The sequence below is a fragment of the Sparus aurata genome, chromosome 20, assembly GCF_900880675.1.
Source record: "Sparus aurata chromosome 20, fSpaAur1.1, whole genome shotgun sequence".
NCBI classification, from domain to species: Eukaryota; Metazoa; Chordata; class Actinopteri; order Spariformes; family Sparidae; genus Sparus; species Sparus aurata.
The window spans coordinates 25,663,809-25,686,423 of NC_044206.1; the positions used below are offsets into that span (position 1 = coordinate 25,663,809).

At 42.6% G+C, this 22,615-nt stretch overlaps 2 protein-coding genes across 4 annotated transcripts in view; one reads left to right on the forward strand and one right to left on the reverse strand.

Moving 5' to 3' along the window:
• Positions 1-75: 75 nt before the first annotated feature.
• LOC115571424 (parvalbumin-like EF-hand-containing protein) lies at positions 76-13,346 on the reverse strand. 2 transcript variants are annotated; one of them, XM_030400841.1, is made up of 5 exons: positions 12,845-12,978; positions 1,915-2,041; positions 1,514-1,649; positions 1,134-1,249; positions 76-758 (listed from the first exon to the last, which is right to left on the reverse strand). In XM_030400841.1, the coding sequence occupies exons 2-5, from the start codon at positions 2,018-2,020 to the stop codon at positions 715-717; spliced, it is 402 nt and encodes a 133-aa protein (XP_030256701.1). In that variant the 5' UTR covers positions 2,021-2,041; positions 12,845-12,978; the 3' UTR covers positions 76-714. The 2 variants fall into 2 exon arrangements, 1 of the variants encoding a protein (XP_030256701.1); XR_003981927.1 differs by lacking the exons at positions 76-758; positions 1,134-1,249; positions 1,514-1,649; positions 1,915-2,041 and adding exons at positions 8,117-8,491; positions 13,205-13,346 and having other exon boundaries at positions 12,845-13,018.
• aatkb (apoptosis-associated tyrosine kinase b) overlaps positions 13,186-22,615 on the forward strand; it is a 48,928-nt gene continuing 39,498 nt past the window's right edge. The window contains exon 1 of one of the 2 annotated variants that reach the window (XM_030400829.1): positions 13,186-13,443. In XM_030400829.1, the coding sequence (XP_030256689.1) occupies positions 13,362-13,443 (82 nt within the window). In that variant the 5' untranslated portion in view covers positions 13,186-13,361. Of the gene's footprint in view, positions 13,444-16,127; positions 16,149-22,615 lie in introns of those variants that run through there. The other variant, XM_030400830.1, reaches the window with a different exon arrangement.

Below are 22,615 nucleotides of genomic sequence, written 5' to 3' on the forward strand. Positions count from 1 at the left end.
ATGTAAGACAGCCTGCTCATATTGTGGTCCTGCAATGATTAACAGTTACACATAGCTACTGAAACACTTGTGGGTATCTATTCTGATAATAACTAAAGGGTATTTGCATCGGCTCCAAAGACAGAGACAGCAGATGAGACTGTAAGGTGGAGAAAATAGAGTGTCTGCTGTTATTGGCTGTGCCTTGTACCTCGCTACGACTCAGCCAGATATTTATCCTGCTAGATTTCAAGCAGATGTCGGCGCCACGCTGGCAAGTTGTCCCTTAGCTCCTGGATCGGGTCTTTGAACATTTTATTTATGCTGACATGCTGACGGTGAGCTCCAAAACCCTTCTGGGACAGCAATATCAGGTCTAAATTATTGTAGTGTGAAACTGGCATTAACTGAACTTTCCACGCACAGGCAAAACAAGTGTGTATTGGTTTATACACATAATATGCCAACAAGGATCCATGTGATTATCTACACAGTGAACAATTCTCTTTAATTAGTATTTACTTAAGTCAGTCTTACAATACACAGCGAGATGGCCCATTCTCCTTTAGCCGCCAAACTATTCTTAGTTTTGAACACAAAGCGTGTAGCCAATAAAGTAACCATGTTTTATGAACTCCTAAAGGGAGGGTACAGCTGGTATGCAGGGCCTCTCCATCTTCCTCTCCTCCTATCTTTCACACTCTGGATGGACCACACAGATGGACCACATGACCATTACTTCTTGAGTTCCTTCTCCTTCTTCACCATGTCAGAAAACTCTGTAAGGCAGGGAGGAAAACATAAAGAGACGGATGCAGATGGATCAGTGCAGTGAGGCCGGGAGCTGCATTTGGCTTGTTAGATTTTGTTTTTTGCTTCTTGCAAGTATACACTGTCTGAAGAACTAAAAATAACTGCAGTATATTCACATAATGAATACAGAGCCTCTATGTTATGCTGTGTTGTTAAGTTGTTATCATAGCTCTTTTAAAATCACTGACATTCTTCTAATAACTTTCTATTTTCTGACTAAAGCGTGACGTCTGACGTCGGGGACCCATTTTACCCTCAGATATAAAGAGCTACTAACTGCTGACCCTTAGTGGTGACTACAGGCCAATGCACAAGAGAGTGTGAAATGTAAAACACCTTGCCTCTATAGCTGATGCGTCCGTCTCCGTCAGTGTCAACAGCCTGGATCATGGCCTCCACCTCCTCATCGGAGAGGGGAGCTGATGGGGTTGCAGTTGGCACAGTTGACAGAATGTATCTTTGGAAAAAGAAACGAGCTAGAGATCTCAAATGAATGACCAAAACTATGTAGGAAATGTTTTTTATATTCCCACTTCTACTAGAATGACTCCTAATAAAGTAATAATAACAACAAGAATTATAAAATAACGAGTTTCACAGGCAAGGCCACCCAGAGACAAGCAAGGATAATTGCTGTCTTTGACATTTTCTATAAATATGTGGATGATATGTATTATATAAAACATCAGCATTATCCTTTAAATGAGAGTAGGGCTCATACTTGATTTCATTCCACTCTATGTAGCCGCTGGCATCTTTGTCGAGCATCACGAAGGCCTTCTTGATGGCCTCCTCTCGCTGCTCGGAGGTCTTGAACTGCCTCATGTACTCCAGAAACCGGCTGTAGTGGAAGATTCCTGCATAGAATCACAGAAGATGACGTCAGACAAGTGAGTTCATCACCATGACTCACACGTAAGCACATCCTCATTCATCATACCTGTCACTGTTGATTAATGACTGCCATCTCAAAAGCCCACTCTCTCTCTCTCTCTCTCTCTCTCTCTCTCTCTCTCTCTCTCTCTTTCTCTCTCTCTCTCTCTCACACACTCTCTCTCTCTCACACACACACACACACACACACACACACACACACACACACACACACATATAGAGTGTCACCCTGTGATGTCATCCCCGGAGGCATGTGGTCGATATCCTGCTCTGTGAGAGAGGCGCCCATGGCCACAGCCATCTTCTTCATCTGTGGTCGAAAGTCGTCCTCCATGTTCTCCAGGTGCGTCCTGAGCTGGATAACATGAACGTGATAGTTCAACTGTTATTGACAGATTATATTAGTGTTTGAAAGACCGACACTGGCATACATTGAAATAGACAGATAAATACATAAATAATGACTAAATTAATATTCCATTAAATGCACCTAAAATGAAAACCCATGGCATAAATGTAAATAATACGTCTAATATATTTTGCTTTTTACAATTTCCCTTATTTGTTTACTTTTCCATTATGATTTATTCATTTATTACTCATTTATACATATATATATGCAATTGATTTTCTCTTTGTATGTCTCCCTATTTATTCATTTATTTTATTTATTTTTATACATTTCTTTTCTGCTTCATTATGCAAACGAGGGGGCTGTTATTCAAAGTATGTCATGGGGTTAACTCTTCACCTATTTATTCACGTGTGATTTTGGCCTCCATGTTACTTATACTGAATCCTACATGTCTTATTGTCAGTGGGAAATGCTGTTTATCTACAAGCTGCCAGTCACTTGTTACTTAGAATTACTTAAAATATAAAGCCAGCAGCCTTTTAGCTTAGCATAGCTCTGAACTCTGTGTAAACAACATGTTTTATGGAGCAGTTATAAGAGCAGTGGTTGCCGAGCAACTGCTCCTGGCTCCAGCGACCTTCATCTCTGCTAGAAAGCAAAATATTAATTTTCCTGAATGTTGAACTTTTCTTTCTTTTTTGCTCCTTTCTTTTCGTTAAATACTTGGTTTATGTCGTTCAATTCTGATATCCTTCCTCTCCTTTCAGTGCTATTTTATTTCCATTCAATATTCCTTATTTTTCTTTTTCCTATCTGATTTAAGGGGTCAAAAGTCAGAGGCTGGTATGTTGAACAGATCAGAAAAACCTTCCCTTTGGGCTGTTTGGGTGGAATTGACTTGACATTGACTTTTTTCTTTTCCAATTAATAGTAAACTATTTAAATCATGGAGATACAAGGTACAAGGTATAAACAAAATCACGCCTATAGCTTCTTTAATATAATAACGTACATTTTGAAAGATTTGCTTTAATGTCCACCGCATTTGAGGCATCAATGGTATGAAAAGTGACTCTAGAGTAACTGGAAAACCTTTAGGACAGTTGTAAAGAATATTTTTTTAACTAAAGCTATTTTTTGACTAGAATATACCTATTAGGCCTATATGTGGATTTAATGTGCCTATATTTAGATCAAATCTGAATACTATTATAAAAAGCTGTTCTATTAAACTATTCCAATTTAAATAATATTAAAAATGTTAAATAACATACACAAAATTAAGTGGAATCTAAATAGGCAGAAAACCTCTCGGTGCACAAAAGCTACTAGAGTGGACTGATGTCTGTTCAGTCACAAACAAAAATATATGAGATACATTATTATAAAAACCTTTATCAAAAAAATATACATAATGTTTTCTTCTCTAAATGATATACAAGGTATACAAAGAAAGGTCTTTGGTCCTGCGGTGGTGGGAACATGGCACTCAAGCTTGTATAGTTAAAAATTTAATACCTGCTCATCACCGTACAATGACTCCTGGTCACAAGCCAACAAGCTCTTCTTTCTTTAAAATCTTGGCAGATTTAGAGGCTTATTAATCATCGCTTGCACTGAACGTTGCCCACTCCAAATTAATATAACCTCGCTCACTTTGTTAAGTGATTACTCATAGCTGGGTTACTCATCCTGCGGTAGGTCACAGATATTTTGTGTCTCAGTCTTACTAATATCTGTAAACGCTGATCTCAGACAACACGTCATGTCAGTCTGTGAGTATCACATGAGATTGTTTCTGATGGATGCCAGATTAGCATTAGCATGTATGCAGCATGCTGCAGATGGGGAAAGCAAACAGAGTATTACTGCGTCTCCACTGGTTGTTTCATCACTCCTCTCCTCTCTTCCCCTGCCCTCAGTTTCACACGAACATTTGCACTTCAAGAACTCTCTTATCAAGATGAATGTGAGCTTTTCCTCACTGGCTGGAGGTTATAAAGACGCACCATGAATCAGACAAGACCGTTCTGCTCTGAATCTACAAGTTCTAAAGCGAAAAAAGACAGTAATTGAGCCACAGCTCGTTTGCAACTTTTGTAAATGAGCTCTGTGACAGCCGAAGAGCAAATGAGTCTACTACATCATGCAAAGCAACTCTGAAAATATTGGAAATCATTACAGACCAGTCACCAGGTTCATCCAATCTACCAATTTCCCCTTCAACATATCGTGTCCAGTGCTACTCACCAGATTCAAGGTTTCCTGGTACAGCTGACCCTCCCCCCTCTCTCTGTCTCTTATATACAGGAAGGATGAAGCCACCAGTGGCCTTGCACCTGTCTTGCTTGCCCCGGTGGAGCCATTCTCCATGAAAGCCTTGGCTCCTTCTGCTGCAGACAATCTCTCCAGATGTACTGGAGCAAGACCCCACATTTGGCCCGTTGATGGGGTTGAACTGGAGGACAGCCACCCGTTAAAGGGGTTCAACCGCAGGCCAGCCGTGGCACAGAGCATGAAAGGTTTTGAGCGTTGTTTCTGCAGTGGAAACTGCGAATCATAAAAGTGATTCCTGAATCCATTAGTTTTTGCAAAATTTCTTGAGTAACTGGTGACCGGTGTAGAACAGCCACCAGTAACTGTTTTTTTCCCTCTAATACATTTGAGGTGAGTGGACACGTACTGTGCAGTGTTTTCATTTATCCCTCCTCAAGCCAGCAATCATCATTTCAATAAAAGATCCTTGGCTTCTTCTCTCAAGGTTAGATGTGAAATAAATGTCTCAAAGCTTCGTAGGAGACTAAAATCCCAGCCTGAGTCAGACACACTGCACTTCTGCCAGGGCCCCAGAGTGTCTGAGAGTCTGGCACCAGGTCAGAGACAGATTTACACCAAATAGCCCAATCAGAGCCTCAGGCTTTCTTTGCCCACCCATCCAATTTATATTTATATCTATATCTATCTGTCTACATCCAATTATAAAGGAATGAATGTCTGTCTGTCTGGACACAAGCCCATTTTGAAATCTGGTTGTGTCACATACACAGGAAACTAAACATTCTCTTTAATCTTTAACATGCAACTTACACACTACAGATGAACGTATTGTACCACCTCACATGATCTGTCTCGCGTAATTTCAGGGAGATGCAGACATAAACAAAATGTAGTTTAATGTGGTGCAACGACGTGCTGTAGTAACGTGTTGCAGTGAGAGAAGGTTAAACAAGTCTGGATGAGCAGGGAGACACTGCCAACACAGGTTTTCTATTCTTCAGTGAGAACTGGAGCTGAGATTTAAAGTTTCTGTCAACAGCGGTTTGCTAGCTAACATTTGACTCAAGGGACCAGATCTTTATTGCCTGGCAGCACAACAGCTGATCTGGAACGCCTCTCTCATTAGTTGGCGTGGTCCAGTTTGGAAAAGTGATGTAATCGTCCAGATTTGACAGTTTTAATATGAAAGATGTTTGATATTATCGAAGCAGCTCCAAAGGTTTAAGACTGGATCTGTAAACCTCCCATATGACTGGATAATCTGTGCTGAGCAGCATGTTTTGGAAGGCCACTGCATGAGTATATAAGACATGATAATTGTTTTGTTTTCTGGCAGAAGGGCTGAAGGGATCTGCACCCTTCTGCGTTGCAAAACAAAATACCTACAAAACTCATGACATTCTGATCAACTGTAGCTATATTTTGTGTAATCAATTGCTTAGCAAATATAGAGAAACATCATGACAGTACATTTTTGGGAACATTTTGTCTTAATGTCTTCAGTTTTCAAGAGGAAAATAAGGACTGCATCATTTTACTGTTCTTTTCTTTCTCATTTAAACTGTTGAGCATGAGGCTGTCGTTCACTCCTGTTTCCTTCTCGGATGATTGCAGAGTCTTTTTGTATATATTGTTTTTTTCAGAGCACTTCAGGCTTCTCAGAAATATAATCTATGCAGTTCGAGAGGCAGAGCACTTTGTAGTGGACTGTTCCTAAAGTCTGACGTCAGAGACAAGTATTATATCTGACCCTTCACATCTGCAACGACCCTTCAAAGGTGAGGAAGTGGTTGAGAACCGCAGCTATTCCGCTTTGTGCAGAAATCATCGTCACGGTGTTAAATCTTTTCAGTACTTCGGGTCTGGATCCCTGCCAGCATCATGACAGGCAGGTAATCAGGTTTGTTCCCCATTTGCCACACACTGACATGAAGTGCTCCAGGCTGGAGCAGACTCTGCAGGGGAAGTCTTGCACTACACAGTTATATAACTCAGTTGTGTGTGCTACATGTGCGTTAAATAACACATGAGCAGTGAATCACTTCTGGGCGATTGTGTATAGATCAGTGATCACCAGAGCAGCACAGTGCAACTGATCAAACTGGGTTTTATATCTGAGAATGTATTTATCCAATTTCTTGTGTGCAAATGTCTTAGATGTCCTTAGGTACATTATTTATAGGGGAACAACTGTCTAGAGGCCTGTTGAAGCCTCAGTTTGATTCCTGCTCTGTATTGATCCAGAGTATCTGAAATTAGAATTCTTACTCAGCAAGGCTGAACACATCTCGACTGCAGCGGTCCGACAGGCTGCTACAGTCTGCAGTCACAACGTCTAGCAGAGACTCTAATTCAAAAACTGTGAATATACAGTGAATACAACAGTTTATAATCAATAAACATGTCTTCCATTTTTCTAGATTAGAGAAGAGTATGTTGGATCTCAGATACAATGTTGCTTCTAAGTTGTTAACGTCTGTTTGACTATGAACAGCTTCAGTGTAGATTCATTTTATGATGGTTTTATAACCCTCTTCCACTTGAGGCTAATTTGTTTGTGATCTTACCTGCATATTTTGAAGAGAGTTGGCATCCTGAACCATTACTGAGATCTGCAAACAGCAGCTATCATCACAGCCCTGAAGTCTCTGAGAAGCTCTCGCTGTGTGTTTGCTTGTGTGTGACCCCGACTATTAACATCGAGTTGACTGTGCTGGTGTCAGGACACCTCTATCGAGTGATGTTTTTGTCGGCACACACTTTGCTGAAACCTTCAAGTAAAATGGCTCTGATGCTATTGATCTGAAGGCTCGATATTCTCTTTTGGAGTGCTGACCGGTAATACAATGTGACTGCTTCACTTGACTGAAGGAGAGAGAGTTAAAAAAAAAAAAAAAAAATCTTGCCTTCCCTTTCAGCCTCATTGCATTTTTTTTTAAATTATTTTATCTTTGGCATGAAGAGATGTGTAATTAATCCAATTAAGATCCCTGACTTGTGTGATGAAGGACTCATCCAACAAGCCTTGGAGTCTAATTGAAATTGACTCTATAAAGACCCATTCAGCTGAGACGCCACATTCAAGAGACATACATTAGCGCGGTGGATTAGCACATCGGAGTCATGCTGACAGGTGACGTGACAACATGCAGAGCTGCATGAAAATATCCCACCACCAGGGGGCCCTCAAACAGTGTGCTGCAGTCATGATCTGGCCTATTTTAGTTTATGAATGGATTTTTGGAGAGATATATATTTTTCTATATACTCAGCAGGGAGAAGTGTTTCTCCATGAAGCAGAGCACAAATCTTTTCCATTTACTGTCATTTTCTGGGGGTTTAAATTGATGGAGAAAACTTGAATTTTAAGATAAAAAATATATATATCTTAAAGGAGCAATTCACCCAAAAATGACATTTCAGTCATCATCTACTCACCCCCAAGGTGTCTGGTGAGCGTTCATAGTCAGAAAACATTTCTGGAGCTTCACAGTAAAACAATGTTTCGCTACAACTCTTCAAACTTTCCATCAGCGTGGAGGGAGGAGATGATGACTGAGATTTCATTTATTGGATGAGCTGTTAAGAGGCTCTACAGATCTAACCTCCTTTTCCTTTTTAAAGTGCCCTTAGTACTGCTGGACCACTGCGGTATCAGTCAGTTCTGTCTGAGTTCTTGGCTCACTAAGTGTCAGTCTAAATCTTAAAATCCTACACATAGTGATGCTCATACTAACTTGTGTACAGTTATTGGCTCTGTTTATACGATATTATATTAAAATGATTCTTGAAACTTGCTTTAGCTTAGCCATAAGTCTCTTTTAATGTGTTTATGCAGCTTCAAGTGCATTGAAATGTCTGTTTCTTTGTTTTTAATGAAGATGCAACACAATCACATCTTCATTTCTTATTTATGACTGAAAAAGGATGTTGGGACAAAATGCAGGGAAGCATTTAAAGTGTCAACACAGTGTCAGTCTCAGAGAGAGGCTGTTTGATTTGACAGGAGTGTCAGAGGGGCGGGACCACTTCAAACCAATCAGATCCACTTTTTCAAACTTCCAAGAAGTGGCGGTTATGCAGGAGTTTTCATTTCACATCATCACACATCGCAGGGATCCTCTGCTGTTTGATATGCAGACTGTACAGGGATGCATGGACGCTGCTAGCTGCCTGGAAGGTGAGAAACAATGCAAACAAAAACACACACAACATATGTTAACACCATGGTGCGTAAAATGTGTCAGTTTGTGTTGTTTGTATTAAATGGGCAGAAACAAGTCACCAGTTCTGATCCTTCATTTGGTTCCACTCATTTCCACAGAAACAGTCTTTGTTGGAGGGAGAAACAGGCTGTGGGGCAGCCAGCAGGGATCTTTGCTTGTAAACAGGCAAAATGAGTTTCTCAAATATAATTCAACAAATTAACAATCTGCTGTTTCCAGAAGCGACTTAATGAGGCCGTTGTTAGAGTCACCGTGTCGGACTCGTTTTAGAGGAGTGGGACGTTATCTGTCTCCCTGCAGTGGGAGAACAATCCACAGCTCCTCTGGGTCCCTGCAGAGTTTGTGACTGTACGTCTCTGACATAATCACTTTGTCTCCCCGTGGACGCTGTCTCTGTCTGCAGGATTCAGAGGTAACAACAGCCGTACACATGAACACACAAACAAACATTTAGACTTGGTGATTAGCCTCCCTGTCTGTCATGAGTTATTAGCTCATGCAGACGGGAGGGAATTGTTTTCTCTACATGTGCAAGAAGGTCTTTTCTCCTCTGCAGTCAAAGCACTTCATCTTATTGTTTGAGTGTATCAGGTTCTTCAGTTTCCAGGCTCTGCATATCACATGTCACTGTAATATTTACATTGCTATATTTAAGTCAATTTATCAGCTCAGAAGAAGAAAACATACAAGGCATTAAAACAACATTATGAAAGATTGAGAATTAGATTAAGAATCTTGTGCTGACGTGGCAACTCTGTCTCCTATAGATTACTTTATAACAGTTAGAGCTGTTTTATGTTTTGTTGGGGTGAAAATTGAGCCAGATAAATAAAGCACTCTTGATTGATTGAGTTGATTTTCCCCTTCTCATCTTATAGCACACTGGTTCCCCTCCAGGAAACCCCAAGAGATGAATTAAAGAAAAAAGTGTTGCTCTTGTCTGTGGAAGGCGGGTTTACCTCCACCTCTTCAGACATTTAGAACACCCTCAAATACAAAAATACATGCAGCCTGCAGATGAGCTAGTTACTAAAGTTAAAGCACACTATTTGCCTCCATATTGAGAGGAAGTACAGTATTAGAGTAAATGTACTGCACTTGGTTCCATTCCATCACTGACTGTTCTGACAGAGTCTTTCAAAGCCAAGCGATTGTACAATGCTCCGAGTCAACACGATAAAAATCCACTTTCTTATCTGACATTAAAGCGTCCGAGTTACAGGCCTTGTGAAGTGGATCCAGGCTGAGCTGCCGGCTGAAACAGAGGCTGGCTCCCTGCAGTGAAACCAGAGCGGAGTAACTCAGCGGGTGCAGCTGCCCGGGTGCAGAATGACCGAGGCTCCGCAGAGAGCTGTTAAAACTGGGCCTGAAGCCTGCTGCCGGGCCCGATCCATCCCCTCTCATCTCTCCCCGGAGACGGCTATGAATTGTGGGGTAGGGATGGAGATTGGACGAAGCGTCTAGGTGGACGCCTATTTAAATTCCACCAGTGTTTCCTCCATTTCTGCTTTCCACAACACAAAATGTGATACTGATATGCAGAAAACACTCAGAGTGGTGAGTCCAAATGCTCGTCTGCGTGGGAGCAGCTGCAATTAGCTTTGTGCATGTTTCGAATTAGCTGCTAAAAGTGATCAACTACAGAGAAAAAACCTAAAGATCCTCACAGTTGATTTAAGATGTGAAATGACTGTAAGCACAATCCGCTAGCTGGTGTTTCACCCCAGAAATCCATCTTATCCTCTCCTTTCTGTTTCCAGGGAAACAGCAGAGATGCAACACAATGTATCAGAGAGGAGAAAATGACGTGACGAGACAGTGAAACAAGAGGAGGAGGAGGAGGTGGAGGAGGAGTGGAAAGATTTAGCAGAATGTATTCCTGTCAGAGAAATCAAATGTCTAAAAATAGGAACTTGTATGTATGTAAAACATAAACTGTGTCCGTCCTCCATCTTTCCCCTTGCTGAGCTCTTTATTCATCAAACTGTGACTCCAGCAGAACGTAAATGGGACTGAAATGGAATCAAAGGCAGAGATGACAGGACATCTATCATCCTCTCGTCTAATTCCTCCTCTGAACTGTCTCCACAGGTAGATGAGAGAGAGGAAAATCACATTTAGTAAAGTACAAACAGGGCGATCAGGTTACAGATGGTAAAGTTCCTCTGGCCCGTCTGATGCAGATATGTTTCAGTCAGCAGGTTGAAATTCATCCGTGTCGGTTAAAGATGAGAAACAGGTGAGAGATGAAGGGAAACATCTGAATATGATGTAGAAACGAGCTCGTCCCTACAGTTGAGTTTTCAAAGTCTATATCAAAGAGCATTAAAGCTGCTCAGGGGACAATATCAGAGGCCTTAATGGACACTGGATGTTCTTTAACTATATCGTCTGTGAGTAAGTGGATCCGACCAGAGACGAAACATTTTGAATTATTATCAGCGTTAATCAAATGATTAATTAAAGAACGTTAAGTTGTGGCAAACCCATCAAACGTCCTCCCAGGTCAAAGTTGCTGGTGAGTGATAGATAATGAGGAACTGTCTCAGCACTGAAGATGTTTTTATTGTTTTTACAGAGCTGAGCTCTCAGGTGAAGAGCTGGATGGATTAGACCCGGACCAGGAGTCCTGAGGATCTCCCTGGACTGGACTTGGAGCTGCTCTGATGAATTCTGGTGGATGAGGGATAGAGGTGGGAACAGGAAACAACAGTCTTACAGAAACATAACGTCAAATGTATGTGCAGAAAATGTCTCAGAGGGGTTCAGTATCTGGACCCCTTTTGACTGTTCATGGATAATCAAAACAGGATCCAAATGTAGATGTCTTTTCACGAGCAGTGGTAGAGAGTGAGTACATTTATCAGCTGCAGTTTCCAGGTATGTACACTTTTCTTTGACTTCCATGAATGCTGGATTTGTGAGCTCATGTGGTCTCACAAATCCTTCCCGGCTTTAAGCTGTGTGCTTCTGACTGAGGTGTGACGACCGGCTAGTCGAGCAACTTGGAGATTCCTCCAGAGGTTAGCGTAGCTGCTGTAGCATCGGTTCTATCAAAGCTGGACAGTATGAAGGCTGAAGGCTTCTCTCAGGGGTAAAGATGTTTTCACTCGTGTTTTGACTGGCTGCTGTAAGAGTTTGATTTCCCAGCTGGCTCCGTGATGGATGCTGATGGACAGATGGTTTCGTCCAATCACCTTCCATGTATTTTTTTTAAAGTGTTCAGGGTGAAACCTTTTCAGATTCTGTGTAACGAAGTCCGAAAATGTCTACTGCCTTTTAATATTGTATTTTTTCAGATATATTTGGCGATCATAGTTATCCAATAGTCTGATGTATTTAGAACTGTCTTTGCCTTCAGTACAACAATAAAATCCTGAGTTTCTTTCATTGTTTGTCGGCCAAAATATTTGATCTGACTCACATTTTGTTAATCTGTACATGTTTCTTTCCTCTCTATATGTGAGCTACTTTAAGTCCGGAGTGGCCTGTTCACATGTAGAGAATCTATATATGTCTATCAATTATAGATGATACATTACATAACTATTCATCTGTGCAACAAAGATCAGGCTGCACAATAAGATCGAAGGAGAATCTCACAAAGACAGGATTTGTGCTTAGACAGATCTCGTTCTCCCTTTTCTTTTTCTCTTTCTCCTTTTTGGCAGCTCAGTCGGTGACATTTCTGCGGCTCCGCGTGGGTGAAGAATTACAAGCATAGTAAGTGTGAAAGATGCACAAAGCAAAAGTTGACTCCCTCTGCTGCCACGGATTCCAATCTGATGGGAAGAGAGAGGACGAGGGAGGAAGGGAAGTTGGGATTGGGAGAGGATGGATGCTGCTGGGTGGGGGAGGGGGCTCGGCTCACATGTATGAACTGTAGGATTAGAGAGGGGATAGTCCAGAGAGCCAAGACCCGCTGTGTGCCTTTCCCCGGTGTTACATCACTGACTCTGCTTTATATACCTCTTCTTATCTAGCTGAGGGAGTCCGGGCAGAGGAAGAGTCAGCTGCAGGCGGTGCCTTCAGGAGCATGAAACACACATACTGTAAACTCATGACAGACATGTTTGATTTACAGGTGAAGCTGCGCCAGTTTTCAGCCCACAAGCTTGAAATAAGGAGCAGAAAATGTGCTTACTTCAGATCCTTCCTCCACACCTTCTCACACCATCTGACTCTCTACTGTATACTGAACATGCTCAAGCAGCGGCTCAGTTGCAGCCTATCCACAGCCTCTTGCAGCCCCCTCCCCCTGCAAAAACACCGCTCCATAAATTCTATTTGTTAGCATTACCGAGCAAGATGGCGCTGTGGCTGTCAGCACCTCGGACAGCTCCCGGCAGCTCTGACACCGAGCTCAACATCTGATCCGTGTCTGTGGAGGGTGTCACTGGGTGCCTGATCCGGTTCGGTCCGATCCGATCCGAGCTGTTCAGATGATGTGACTGCATCCAGGTGTCGCGTGAGGCTTCACCGCAGCCACACACACACACACAGAGAGAGAGAGAGAGAGAGGGGGGGTCATTCTGGATCAACTTGACTGCTATTAAACAGGACTTTGTCGCCCTCCTCCTCCTCCTCCTCATCCTCATCCTCCTCTTCCTCTGCAGCGAAAGTGATTTTAAAGTTCAGCAGGTGAACTGAATAATCTCACCGGTGCGACGAGAGATGGAGGCGCGCGTTGAGGCATCAACAGCGGCCGCTTCGGACCGGAGACATGAGGCTGTGTTCAAGAAATAGTGCTGCCTAGTTCTGTCGCTGCAGCTTTTTATTTTATTTTTTTATTTCCTTTGGTTTCTGCACCGCCGGTGATGAAGATGCTGGTTCTCCTGGTGACGATGTCTTCAGTCGTTTTCAGCCCCGGTTTCGCCCTCAGCTCCCATTTCAGCTCAGGTGAGCCGACATTCCTCAGCTAACACTTCCATCAACGCTCCTAATGTGCTCTTATTTGATTATACTTGTTTTTTAGTCCGTGCAGAGACACTATTGGTTGCAGATAAACGCCTACACATTATCTAAATTTTCACCAAATTCTATAGGACGACCTGTATAGATGGCTACATATGATGTAATCTTCCTCCTCTGCATTTTCAGTGTCCTTGTGTGTGTGTGTGTGTGTGTCTGTGTGTGTGTGTGTGTGCGTGCGTGTGTGTGTGTGTGTGTGTGTGTGTGTGTATGATTTGATATTTGGGGTTAAAGGGAGAAAGAAAGCAAAATATGCTCTATTTTTAAAGTTCATGCAGCTCTCACATCAGCTGCTCGGGGTCAGCTGAGCAGTTTAAAGGTGCAGTAGGTGTAAAGGTGAAGAGCAGAGGTGAAGGTGAAAGGTGAAGCGGGAGTGTGTGGGAGCAGAGGCGTCCTCTAATTGGAGCAGGAGGGTGTAGCTGCTGTTATCCAATTAGTGCTGGGAAAGAAGAGGATTATGGGAGATGATGAGCGGAGGCAGGTTCGCCTCATTGTTTCTTACATCACGGCGAACAAAAATTGAATAAAATAATCGGAGCTCTCTGCAAAGCAAAAGCCTATTTTTTGTATAATGCAGCATACAGTAAGCAGCTCCTGGCCTGTCACTCAGATGGTTTCCATGGCAACCAAGAGGTGCAGCAGGCTCATCTGTTTCCTTCCAACAGTCAATAAAAAATGGATTTGCTCCCGCAGTAAGCATTTTTCAGGAGTTGTATAGACGTGTCAGTGAGGACGCTGGTGTTTTTAGAATCAGCAGCCGGCGCTCAGTGTGCACGATGTTCTGCCTTCCGCTTGGTATCCTGCAAATACGCTTAAGTGGGTCTCTACTGCCCGTCCTTGCAATGGCTACCTTTATAATGCCCTCCTGCCCTTTTCAAAACACATTAATTGAATTGCATAAATCCCCCCTCCTCCCCCCTCCACGCCAGCGCTTTAGCCTCTGCAGCAGCTGATTTGAACCAGACGTCCAAAACGAGAGAACAAAGCTTTGTATTCTCTCTCATGTCCAAACTTCAGAGCCACGGTTTGCTTTGCTTTTCTGTTCTGACTTCAAACCACTAATTTATTCATCGGACAACATTTGAATTCCATTTGGATCTCTGAGAGATATCAGAATCCCTCTTTACATTCTTTACTTTGAAGTGACAGAGATCCAGTTGTGATTAACGTGTCGTCCTCTGGAATCGATTTGTGTGGAGGTGTTACTTTGTCTTCGGTGCTGGTGTTTCCAATCGACGTGCACCTACATGTTGTGCTTATTAATACACATTGTTCACTAAAAAAGAAAGGAATTGTCAGCTATTGTCACAATTTTGCACTGAAATCATCACTTTGGCTCTTTACTGAAGCCGTGTGACCTTTAAACTGATTAATATACAAGCTCATAACAGCAGTTTGTTTTTGGTTCCGTCAAATGAAAGTACTTCAGATGTTTTCTGCATCATTTTATACAAGTTTCCCCCCAAATTCAAACTCATATATTTGGTCTCTTTGAGTGTGATCTCCGCTGAAAGGACAGAGAGTTTTAAAAGATAAAGAAATGATGATTATACAGTTTTGTAATGAGTGAACTGGCGTGCAGTCATGGGTGATGAAGGAGCTTATATTTGTGCTTGAGTTGTGCTTTCTAGAAATCTATTTGTCATAAGTCCCTTTTTGAGCAGAACTCTCAAATCCTTATTTTTCAAACGTTAATATTTGTGCAGCACGATATGTTGAAAAAGTATCTTCTTGCAGTTGTTGTCTCTGCAGCACAACGGCCACTGTGATATTGATTTTGGATAGGCCATATTGTGATTTAGATAATATTTAGATGAACTGTGCTGCCCTGGTAAATATCTGCTGATTTTCTTTGTTTTGTCTTGATGTCTAAATATCAGACAAAACCAGCAATTTGAAAAAGAATCGTGATGGACATTTCTACTCTTCAAATGATTAGTGGGCAATCAACTGTTTATCAAAAAATATTGATTACAGCCCTGCATATTTAGAATAAATAAATGAAACTTTATGTAGTATTCTTGCAGTCAATGGGTAAATGATCTGTCCATGTAAACAGACAAACACAAATGAAATAAAGTGGTTATCTGTCTGTCAGTATATCTGGTTTGTGTTTGTGTGTTTTGAATGGATCAGTTGCACAGAGATGTCGTCAGTTTGTTGATGATGGTCATGAAGAGCAAGAAAATGAAAGGAGAGAGGATGAAAACGTAGCTCATCAATTGGAATCTGAAAGTAAACATGACTTAAAAAGGACACGTTGAGAGAGAGGAGGCAGAAACGAAAGGAAGGTTCTGGACCTAAAGCTTGGATCATTCTCTGGTGCCAGCAGTGATGACCGCTGTGTGAGTGGGTATAGGGATGACATCACAGTCCACAGGGCAGGGCCTGATATCAGTGGTGGTGGAGGGGGAGACTTTACTGGCAGCGCTGGCTGAATTCCCAAGCCCCAGGTTATCCATTTCACATTTCTCTGTGGGCTCCTGGCTGCACATGCAGAGGCTCATTCTAATTATATGGACACAACAACAGACGGGGAAGCAGGACATGGTATGTCTGAAAGCCCGAAGGACTTCCCTCTCTGCGCTTTCTTGCTAAACTACCAGGACACAGGCAAGGAGCTGGAGGAGCAGGTAAAGTTGGGGAGTGGCTGCTGGGTTGGAGGGACATATGTCAGGACTAGCTGTACAGAGCTGGAGCTGGGACGTCTTTGGGTTTGTTTGCTCTTCATACAGAGAAAAATCTAGGTTACAGTCAAAGCACAGAGACAGGACCAGACAGAGGAAGAGAGAAACTTACTTGAGAGGTGGCATCGTTTTCAAAGTACGTGCAGTAGATGCTGATGTTTTGGCTGAAAGAGAAGCTTGCAGAATAATTGATGAGCTGTTGGCAAGCTGGAGAAGTGCAGGGCACAAAGCTATGTGGTTATACGTTGGATTAAAGCCATTTAAAGTGATCGGACAACCTCTACGAGCTTTCTGCTCTGATCTACACTTCCTGTCAGAAACAACTCCTCAACACTCACGCTGATGTGAAAAGATGAAAGTGCTGTGTCGGTTCTTCAGTTGTGATTATCCAGCAGCAGGATTTCTGATTTCTTTTCCTTCCGCAGTTGTTTTCTGTTTCTGGAGAACAGCTTGTTCAGAACATAATCATTCGCGTATTGAAAGGCCCAGAGTGTCTTTAGTGAGGCTGCTGCAGACGTGCCACTGATTGCTAATAGCTTCTGCACTCTGAGAGATCTTGTTTGTGTGTTTGTGTGTGTGTGTGTGTGTGTGTGTGTGTGCATGTGTGTGTGTGTGTCTGTAAGAATTCCGAACAATAATAGCTTCCGATGGTATAAAAACTGTTTTTGTTGAGGGAAATAAACAGACTCCTACTCTTCACTCCCACCTCAGTTCAAATTGTTTTCCAGCTGTTGTGATTTCGGTGAGTTCCTGTCGACTTCGGACGAATGACAAAGGAAATAAACATCCTCATTTTCCAGCGGAGGATCATGCACACACACACAGGAGCACAAACACACACTCCACTCTGATGCTTTAATGGCTTGATGGAACACAAAGACGCTATCAATGAATCGACGAGCTTGTACAACGGAGCAGTTCAGCAACATGCATCTGCCACTCAGCGTCTCTTAACTGCTGAGCTTTATTGAATGTCTCCATTTAAACCTGATCGGGGATCAATATTTCTTGTGCTACTGAGTTCTATAGTGTGTTTGTGTAGACAGACAATATGTATTATATACTTGGGATCAGAAATGGTTCTTGGATGTCTTGAATTAGCGGAAAATGCTCATCACAATTTCCCGGAAAGGTTGACATTTACGGACGGTTTATTTTTTTCTGCTTTCTATTTTATGTTGTGACAATGCTGCGTGAATAGTCTGGTTACATTTAGGCCCAAAACCCACCTGGTATGTATCAGGAAAACATCATGTGTTGCCTTAAAATTCCTGTTTTGTTTTTGTCCTGATACCTTCTTGAAAATATCCAGTGGTGTCACGTTTGCAAATATTAAAACGCTGTCTCAAACTGCAGTCACTGGCTTGGTAGCCTCTTTCTGTAACACTAACCACAAATGCGTCTGAAAAAACAATACACTGGTTATTTTCAGTGTTTGTTGACAGTAGATCAGTTTGAAATCTTGCAGGGAGAAGTTTTATACAGTGTCTGGAAGTAATGAGACAGTCAGGAGCAGACACAGTGAGCTGGTAGATGAAGAGCTCCAGGCAACTTCCCAGCGAGGTAACCAACTCCTGTCGCTGTCACTGTGCTTAGCTTGTTTTGCTCATCAAGACTTCTTTGGCCTGTAGTTATAAGTCACATTCACCATTACTACCAGTTGAAATCTTTGAGATGGCTACTTTAGCAAGCATCTCAAGGAGGTTTTAGAGTCTAGTTCTTGTGTAGAATCCCTTTTTTTCCTGAACTATCCAGTCATTTTTAAAGCAGTACATATTTGGCAAAATGTGGATGTGATCTTTGTTTTACAAAATCAAAAAAATATTTTAGCTGAATCTTTTCAAGCTTGCCTTTTATGTACCAGAAGCAGCAGTAAAACAATGCGAGATGAATCCCTGATGATGATGCACTGCTAAAGTCTGAGTTTTATCACTGTTTGATATTGTTTTATATTCTAATCCTCCCGTTGATTGTTTCTGATAGTCCGGCACAGTCAGAGAGTTTCAGGCGTGCTGCAGCTCTAAACGCCGATACGGCTCTGCAGCCCTTGAGCAAGGTTTACCAACCTGCCACCTCCATCTTGTCCTGTTGTAGGCCTGACTAATGGGATGGAGATCAGATCTCCTCTGCTCTGCTGCTCGGTCCCCAGGCCTGCATCTCCTGATGAGGGACACTGAATATCACAGTGGTGGTTGTGTTTCATCGGAGAGATTGTTATGTTGTTGACAAAATACATGGCAATCATAATGGGTATTTTGTCCTCCTGAGGCAGCTGAAATAGAAGAATAGAAAGGAATGTGAGTGAGTGCTTTCTCACAGTTAAGCGTCTGTGTTGGTGTTTCAGCACTATGGAGAGCTCCCACCGCGAACACAAACTGGGCACTGAGCTGAAGAAGAAATGAGGCTATTTCAGCAAAAGTATTAAAGTATTTTCATCCATATTTTGTCACAAAGATATATCCTGGAAGCATCCCCATTCACTGAGCATTTATAAGTAGTATATAAACAGTTAATAAATGGTTTAAAAGACACTGTAATGTGGCCGTGTTTACATCCATGTTTGCTAGCTGCAGTCTTCCTCTCCCTGACGTTTGCTGCTGCAGTGCTGCCTTTCTTGGCGCCTCACCAACTATCAATCAGCAAGATTCATGAGAAAATGTTGGCAGGAGGGTTTGTTGTGTAACCTTGTGCTCGTGCATTATATATATGTCCTCACAAATGTGCCAGTGGAGGAAGAGATAAAAGAGAAAACCAGGAACAAAAGCTACGCAGTGGTTATAATACTCTTGGGTCATCACTGAGAAGAAATTCAGATCCACGCTCTTCATGTTTCACATCCATCCCTCTCTCTCCATACTCGATCCATACTGACAGGTAAACCATCTCAGAAGTGGATGTGCATCTTCAGTTCTAATGGCATCACACCGACGTCCATTTTATAGGATAAATACGAAAGTATCCCTCACAATAAAACAATTTGCTCTCCACATGAAATCACGTGAGCTAATATTTCTATCATTACGTTGCCTGTCCATGTAATTACGAGTGTACTAAGGGAATGATTTCATTTCCTGCTTCCTTTTTAGCCTCACAGTTGAGGTATTAATGACAAATTGATTTGCTCCGGAGCGATGCGCTGTTACAGAGACGTCCAGTTATCATCTTTGCTCTGTTTGGTCTGTTTGCACAAGCGAGGCTGATCACTGGCCTCGAGGACGGGAGAGTCAACACATGAGTGGAGTCTTGCACTGACCGGCTGACTGGCTGCAGAGCATTTACTGAATCGATCGATAGGCTGTGATGTTGACTTATTTTTTAACCCTCTCTCCTCCTCTTTGGGTTTTGACATTATAAACTTTCTCTTCTCTCTTTATAATCGCTGTTTCTGTCTTTCTAGATCTCTCTATATGTTCATCCACCTCCGTGTCTCTTTGAACTATGCTTTTGAGACCCTCCCAGTCCCTGCAGTATCACAGCACACTGTTAAGCTTCTGATTTAGACGGATTCACTGCTGGCTACGAAAGGCTGGCTGAGAAATGGGGCAATTGGCTCAGACTCCAAGTGTGGCCCGATGCAGAGAGAGAGAGAGAGGGAGACAAGGGTGTGGAAGAAGAGGGAATAGTGTCGATGGAGGGAAGGAAATCAGCTCGATAGTGACAGAACTGTATGGACTCCAAAGAAACAATCTGGAGCTCTTCGTTCAGGCAACAACATGGAGGCATTTTCACCACACATCAACTGAGCTGCGAGAGCTGCAACCGCACATCAGCTCCTGTTAACATCCATATGTCAAACTGCTTTAGGCACTTCTAAGTTGATTCATGGCCTTTTAACTAACCTTCTATCTTTTCTGTAGATCTGTAGAAATGTCACAACTCACCAGAAGGACTTTAATTTATAATGTGGAGCGATACCACTCTGAAGCCGGCTCATTTACAGATTACAGGAGCATCATGAAGAAAAAGATTCTTCAACTAAGGAAATATCTTTAATGCTGTTTGCTGCATTTACTGTATTTACATTTATATCAACGAAATATTACTGAAGATCAAATTATTTTTTTAACCACCAAAACATTTCTGCAGCCTTCCTCTGGGTGCATAATACAGCCCCAACAAACTGCACCACCAGCAAACATGTGCAGCCTGACAGACAAAACCAGGAGCAAATCTCTTTCAGCACCTGTTAACTTAAATGCACACTAATAACTGAAATGGGACTTAAACGAGTTTCTCAACATTTTTATTAACCCAGAACTTGATTCGTCTTGATTTTGGCCACTGTACAGTTAGAAGCCATTTGAGTCTGCGGCTGTTATTGTTGTGTTGTGTTCTGCACCGTCACTCGTCTGCCACCGTCAGCAGCGCTCTGGGCGACTGAGGATGTTTAATCCGTGACGTGGCCTGTTGATGGTGGCCTAACGGTTAGAGACTTGAGCTTGTCACCAGTTCAAATCCCTGGACAGGCAGGATAAATCTCAGTGGGTAAAGTGTAAGGCATCGCTGCCCCTCCCTCATTGCCACCACTGAGGTGCCCTTGAGCAAGGGCCTTAACCCTGACTGCTCCAGTGGAGCTGCTTAGTACCACCACAGTCTGATCTGCCGTCCATCGAGCTGCTTCCAGGTGTGAATGTCTTACTGTGTGAAAGTGATCAGGGTGTTCCTGGAGAAGGGAGCAGTGAATAAAGTGAACCCTCCCTGAATAAAATAAAAGGTTTAAGAAGTGACTGTGATAACGGCTGCTCAGCTTTTTACATCCTGCTACGTCTGGGCCCTAAATCAAATCGGAGCTGTGAAAGTGGAGAAGACAAAGGTGGGATTTTGTCTCCCATCCCATGTGGAAATTATGCATCTGCTCACTCTGTAATTTTTCTGCCCTGTCGCTCATGAGATGGGATTTTGTGTGGAACGCTGATTTGAGCACCACAGTGACATAAAACTCAGCTGTCGTATTACAAACTTTAGAGGGAGGCTTCTACTGAATATTATATTTTATTCAGAAACATCATCGTCCAACAGTTTGTCAGGACAAAATGTTTAAAAATGGATTCCACGCCCATGAACCCGTATACGGCCCTGTGATGACTGGTGGAGTTAACTCGCCCATCCATTTCATGAACATCTCAACAATCCAATAAATGCACAATTGTAGTAGTCACCCCCAAAGTTAAGGTACAGATGCACCAAATATATAAAGTATATTAAAAAAAATCTTAAGTAGGTCAAATCTAATGTATCCAAAATAGTTGTAAGTTATGTGAAATCTCACTTTCCTCACGTCTAACTGTGCAAAACCACGGAGAGATGAGCGATGAGCTTTTAAAGTCCACATTTAACAGGCGATGTATTTGTCACATATGGCAACATGGAATATTTCTGTCCTTTTGTCGTGGCTGATGTTGCATCTGCGTGGAAGTTGACCTGCGAGGTCAGCGCCACTGACCGCCCACTCGCTCAGCTGATAAGCCGCCATATGCGCCAATAGCTCCCTCAGACCGTCTCCATGGCAACGCATCTCACAGAATCTGTGCTGTCATTCATCACAGGTTAATTCAGCATTACGGAACTCTTTGAACCATCAAGGTCTGAGTGAGTGAAAACATCTCTCTCTCTCTCCCTCATCCCCTCCTTCGCTCTCTCTCTCTCTCATCCCCTCTCTCTCTCTTTCCTTGCTCGCCCGCTCTCTCCATCATAATTTGCACGTGAGCGGGCAGACGCCACACGTGAAGCCGCCACAGCTGGAGGAGTTTGTTTTTTATGTTGTGATGGGAGATATACTCATAACTCAGAGTGTGTGTGTGTGTGTGTGTGTGTGCATGTGTGTGTCTGTGTGTGTGTGTGTGTGTGTGTGTGCATGTGTGTGTGTGGTGTGTGTGTGTGTGTGTGTGTGTCAGGTGCCCTCACTGGTGATCATGTGAGTCTGTGAATGCGTTTTTGTGTGCACATAAATATATATATAAATTCTCTTGGTATGAGATGAGAAAAGACGGCATCTGTGTAGTTTGTGTGTGGGTGGACGTGTGAGTGTTTGCACGCTGTGTGACAGGATTTGCTCCAGTTTCTAGTTCTGGCCGTTTCCCTCGCCTCTTCTCGGTCACAGATGAGCTCATCCAATATTTAGAACATCAGTCACCCCGGCCTGGATCAGTGTTCCCTGATCACAGCCAGTCGAGTCCCACACGGCCAGAGCCGGACAGCTAACATCCTCCAGATACACACACATGTGCACACACACACTCAATTTCAATTTACAATTTAAATTATTTAGTAGGACGAGTAAATACCAGCTGTCAGTATGTGACTTCACATTATCTGGGTGTGACTATTGTACTGTACATCTCCTTCTGTGTGAAAGTACATGTTGATTCACAGCTCAGACCTACAGGTTCTAGTTGAATTACAAGACAGTGTCT

Excerpts from the sequence above, each read along its gene's own strand:
- LOC115571424 (XM_030400841.1), bottom strand. The coding sequence starts at position 2,020 with ATGGAGGACGACTTTCGACCACAGATGAAGAAGATGGCTGTGGCCATG. Across the intron at positions 1,650-1,914 it reads TCCGGGGATGACATCACAGG|GAATCTTCCACTACAGCCGG; the intron begins GTGACACTCTAT and ends GATTCTATGCAG. Across the intron at positions 1,250-1,513 it reads ATAGAGTGGAATGAAATCAA|ATACATTCTGTCAACTGTGC; the intron begins GTATGAGCCCTA and ends CTTTTTCCAAAG.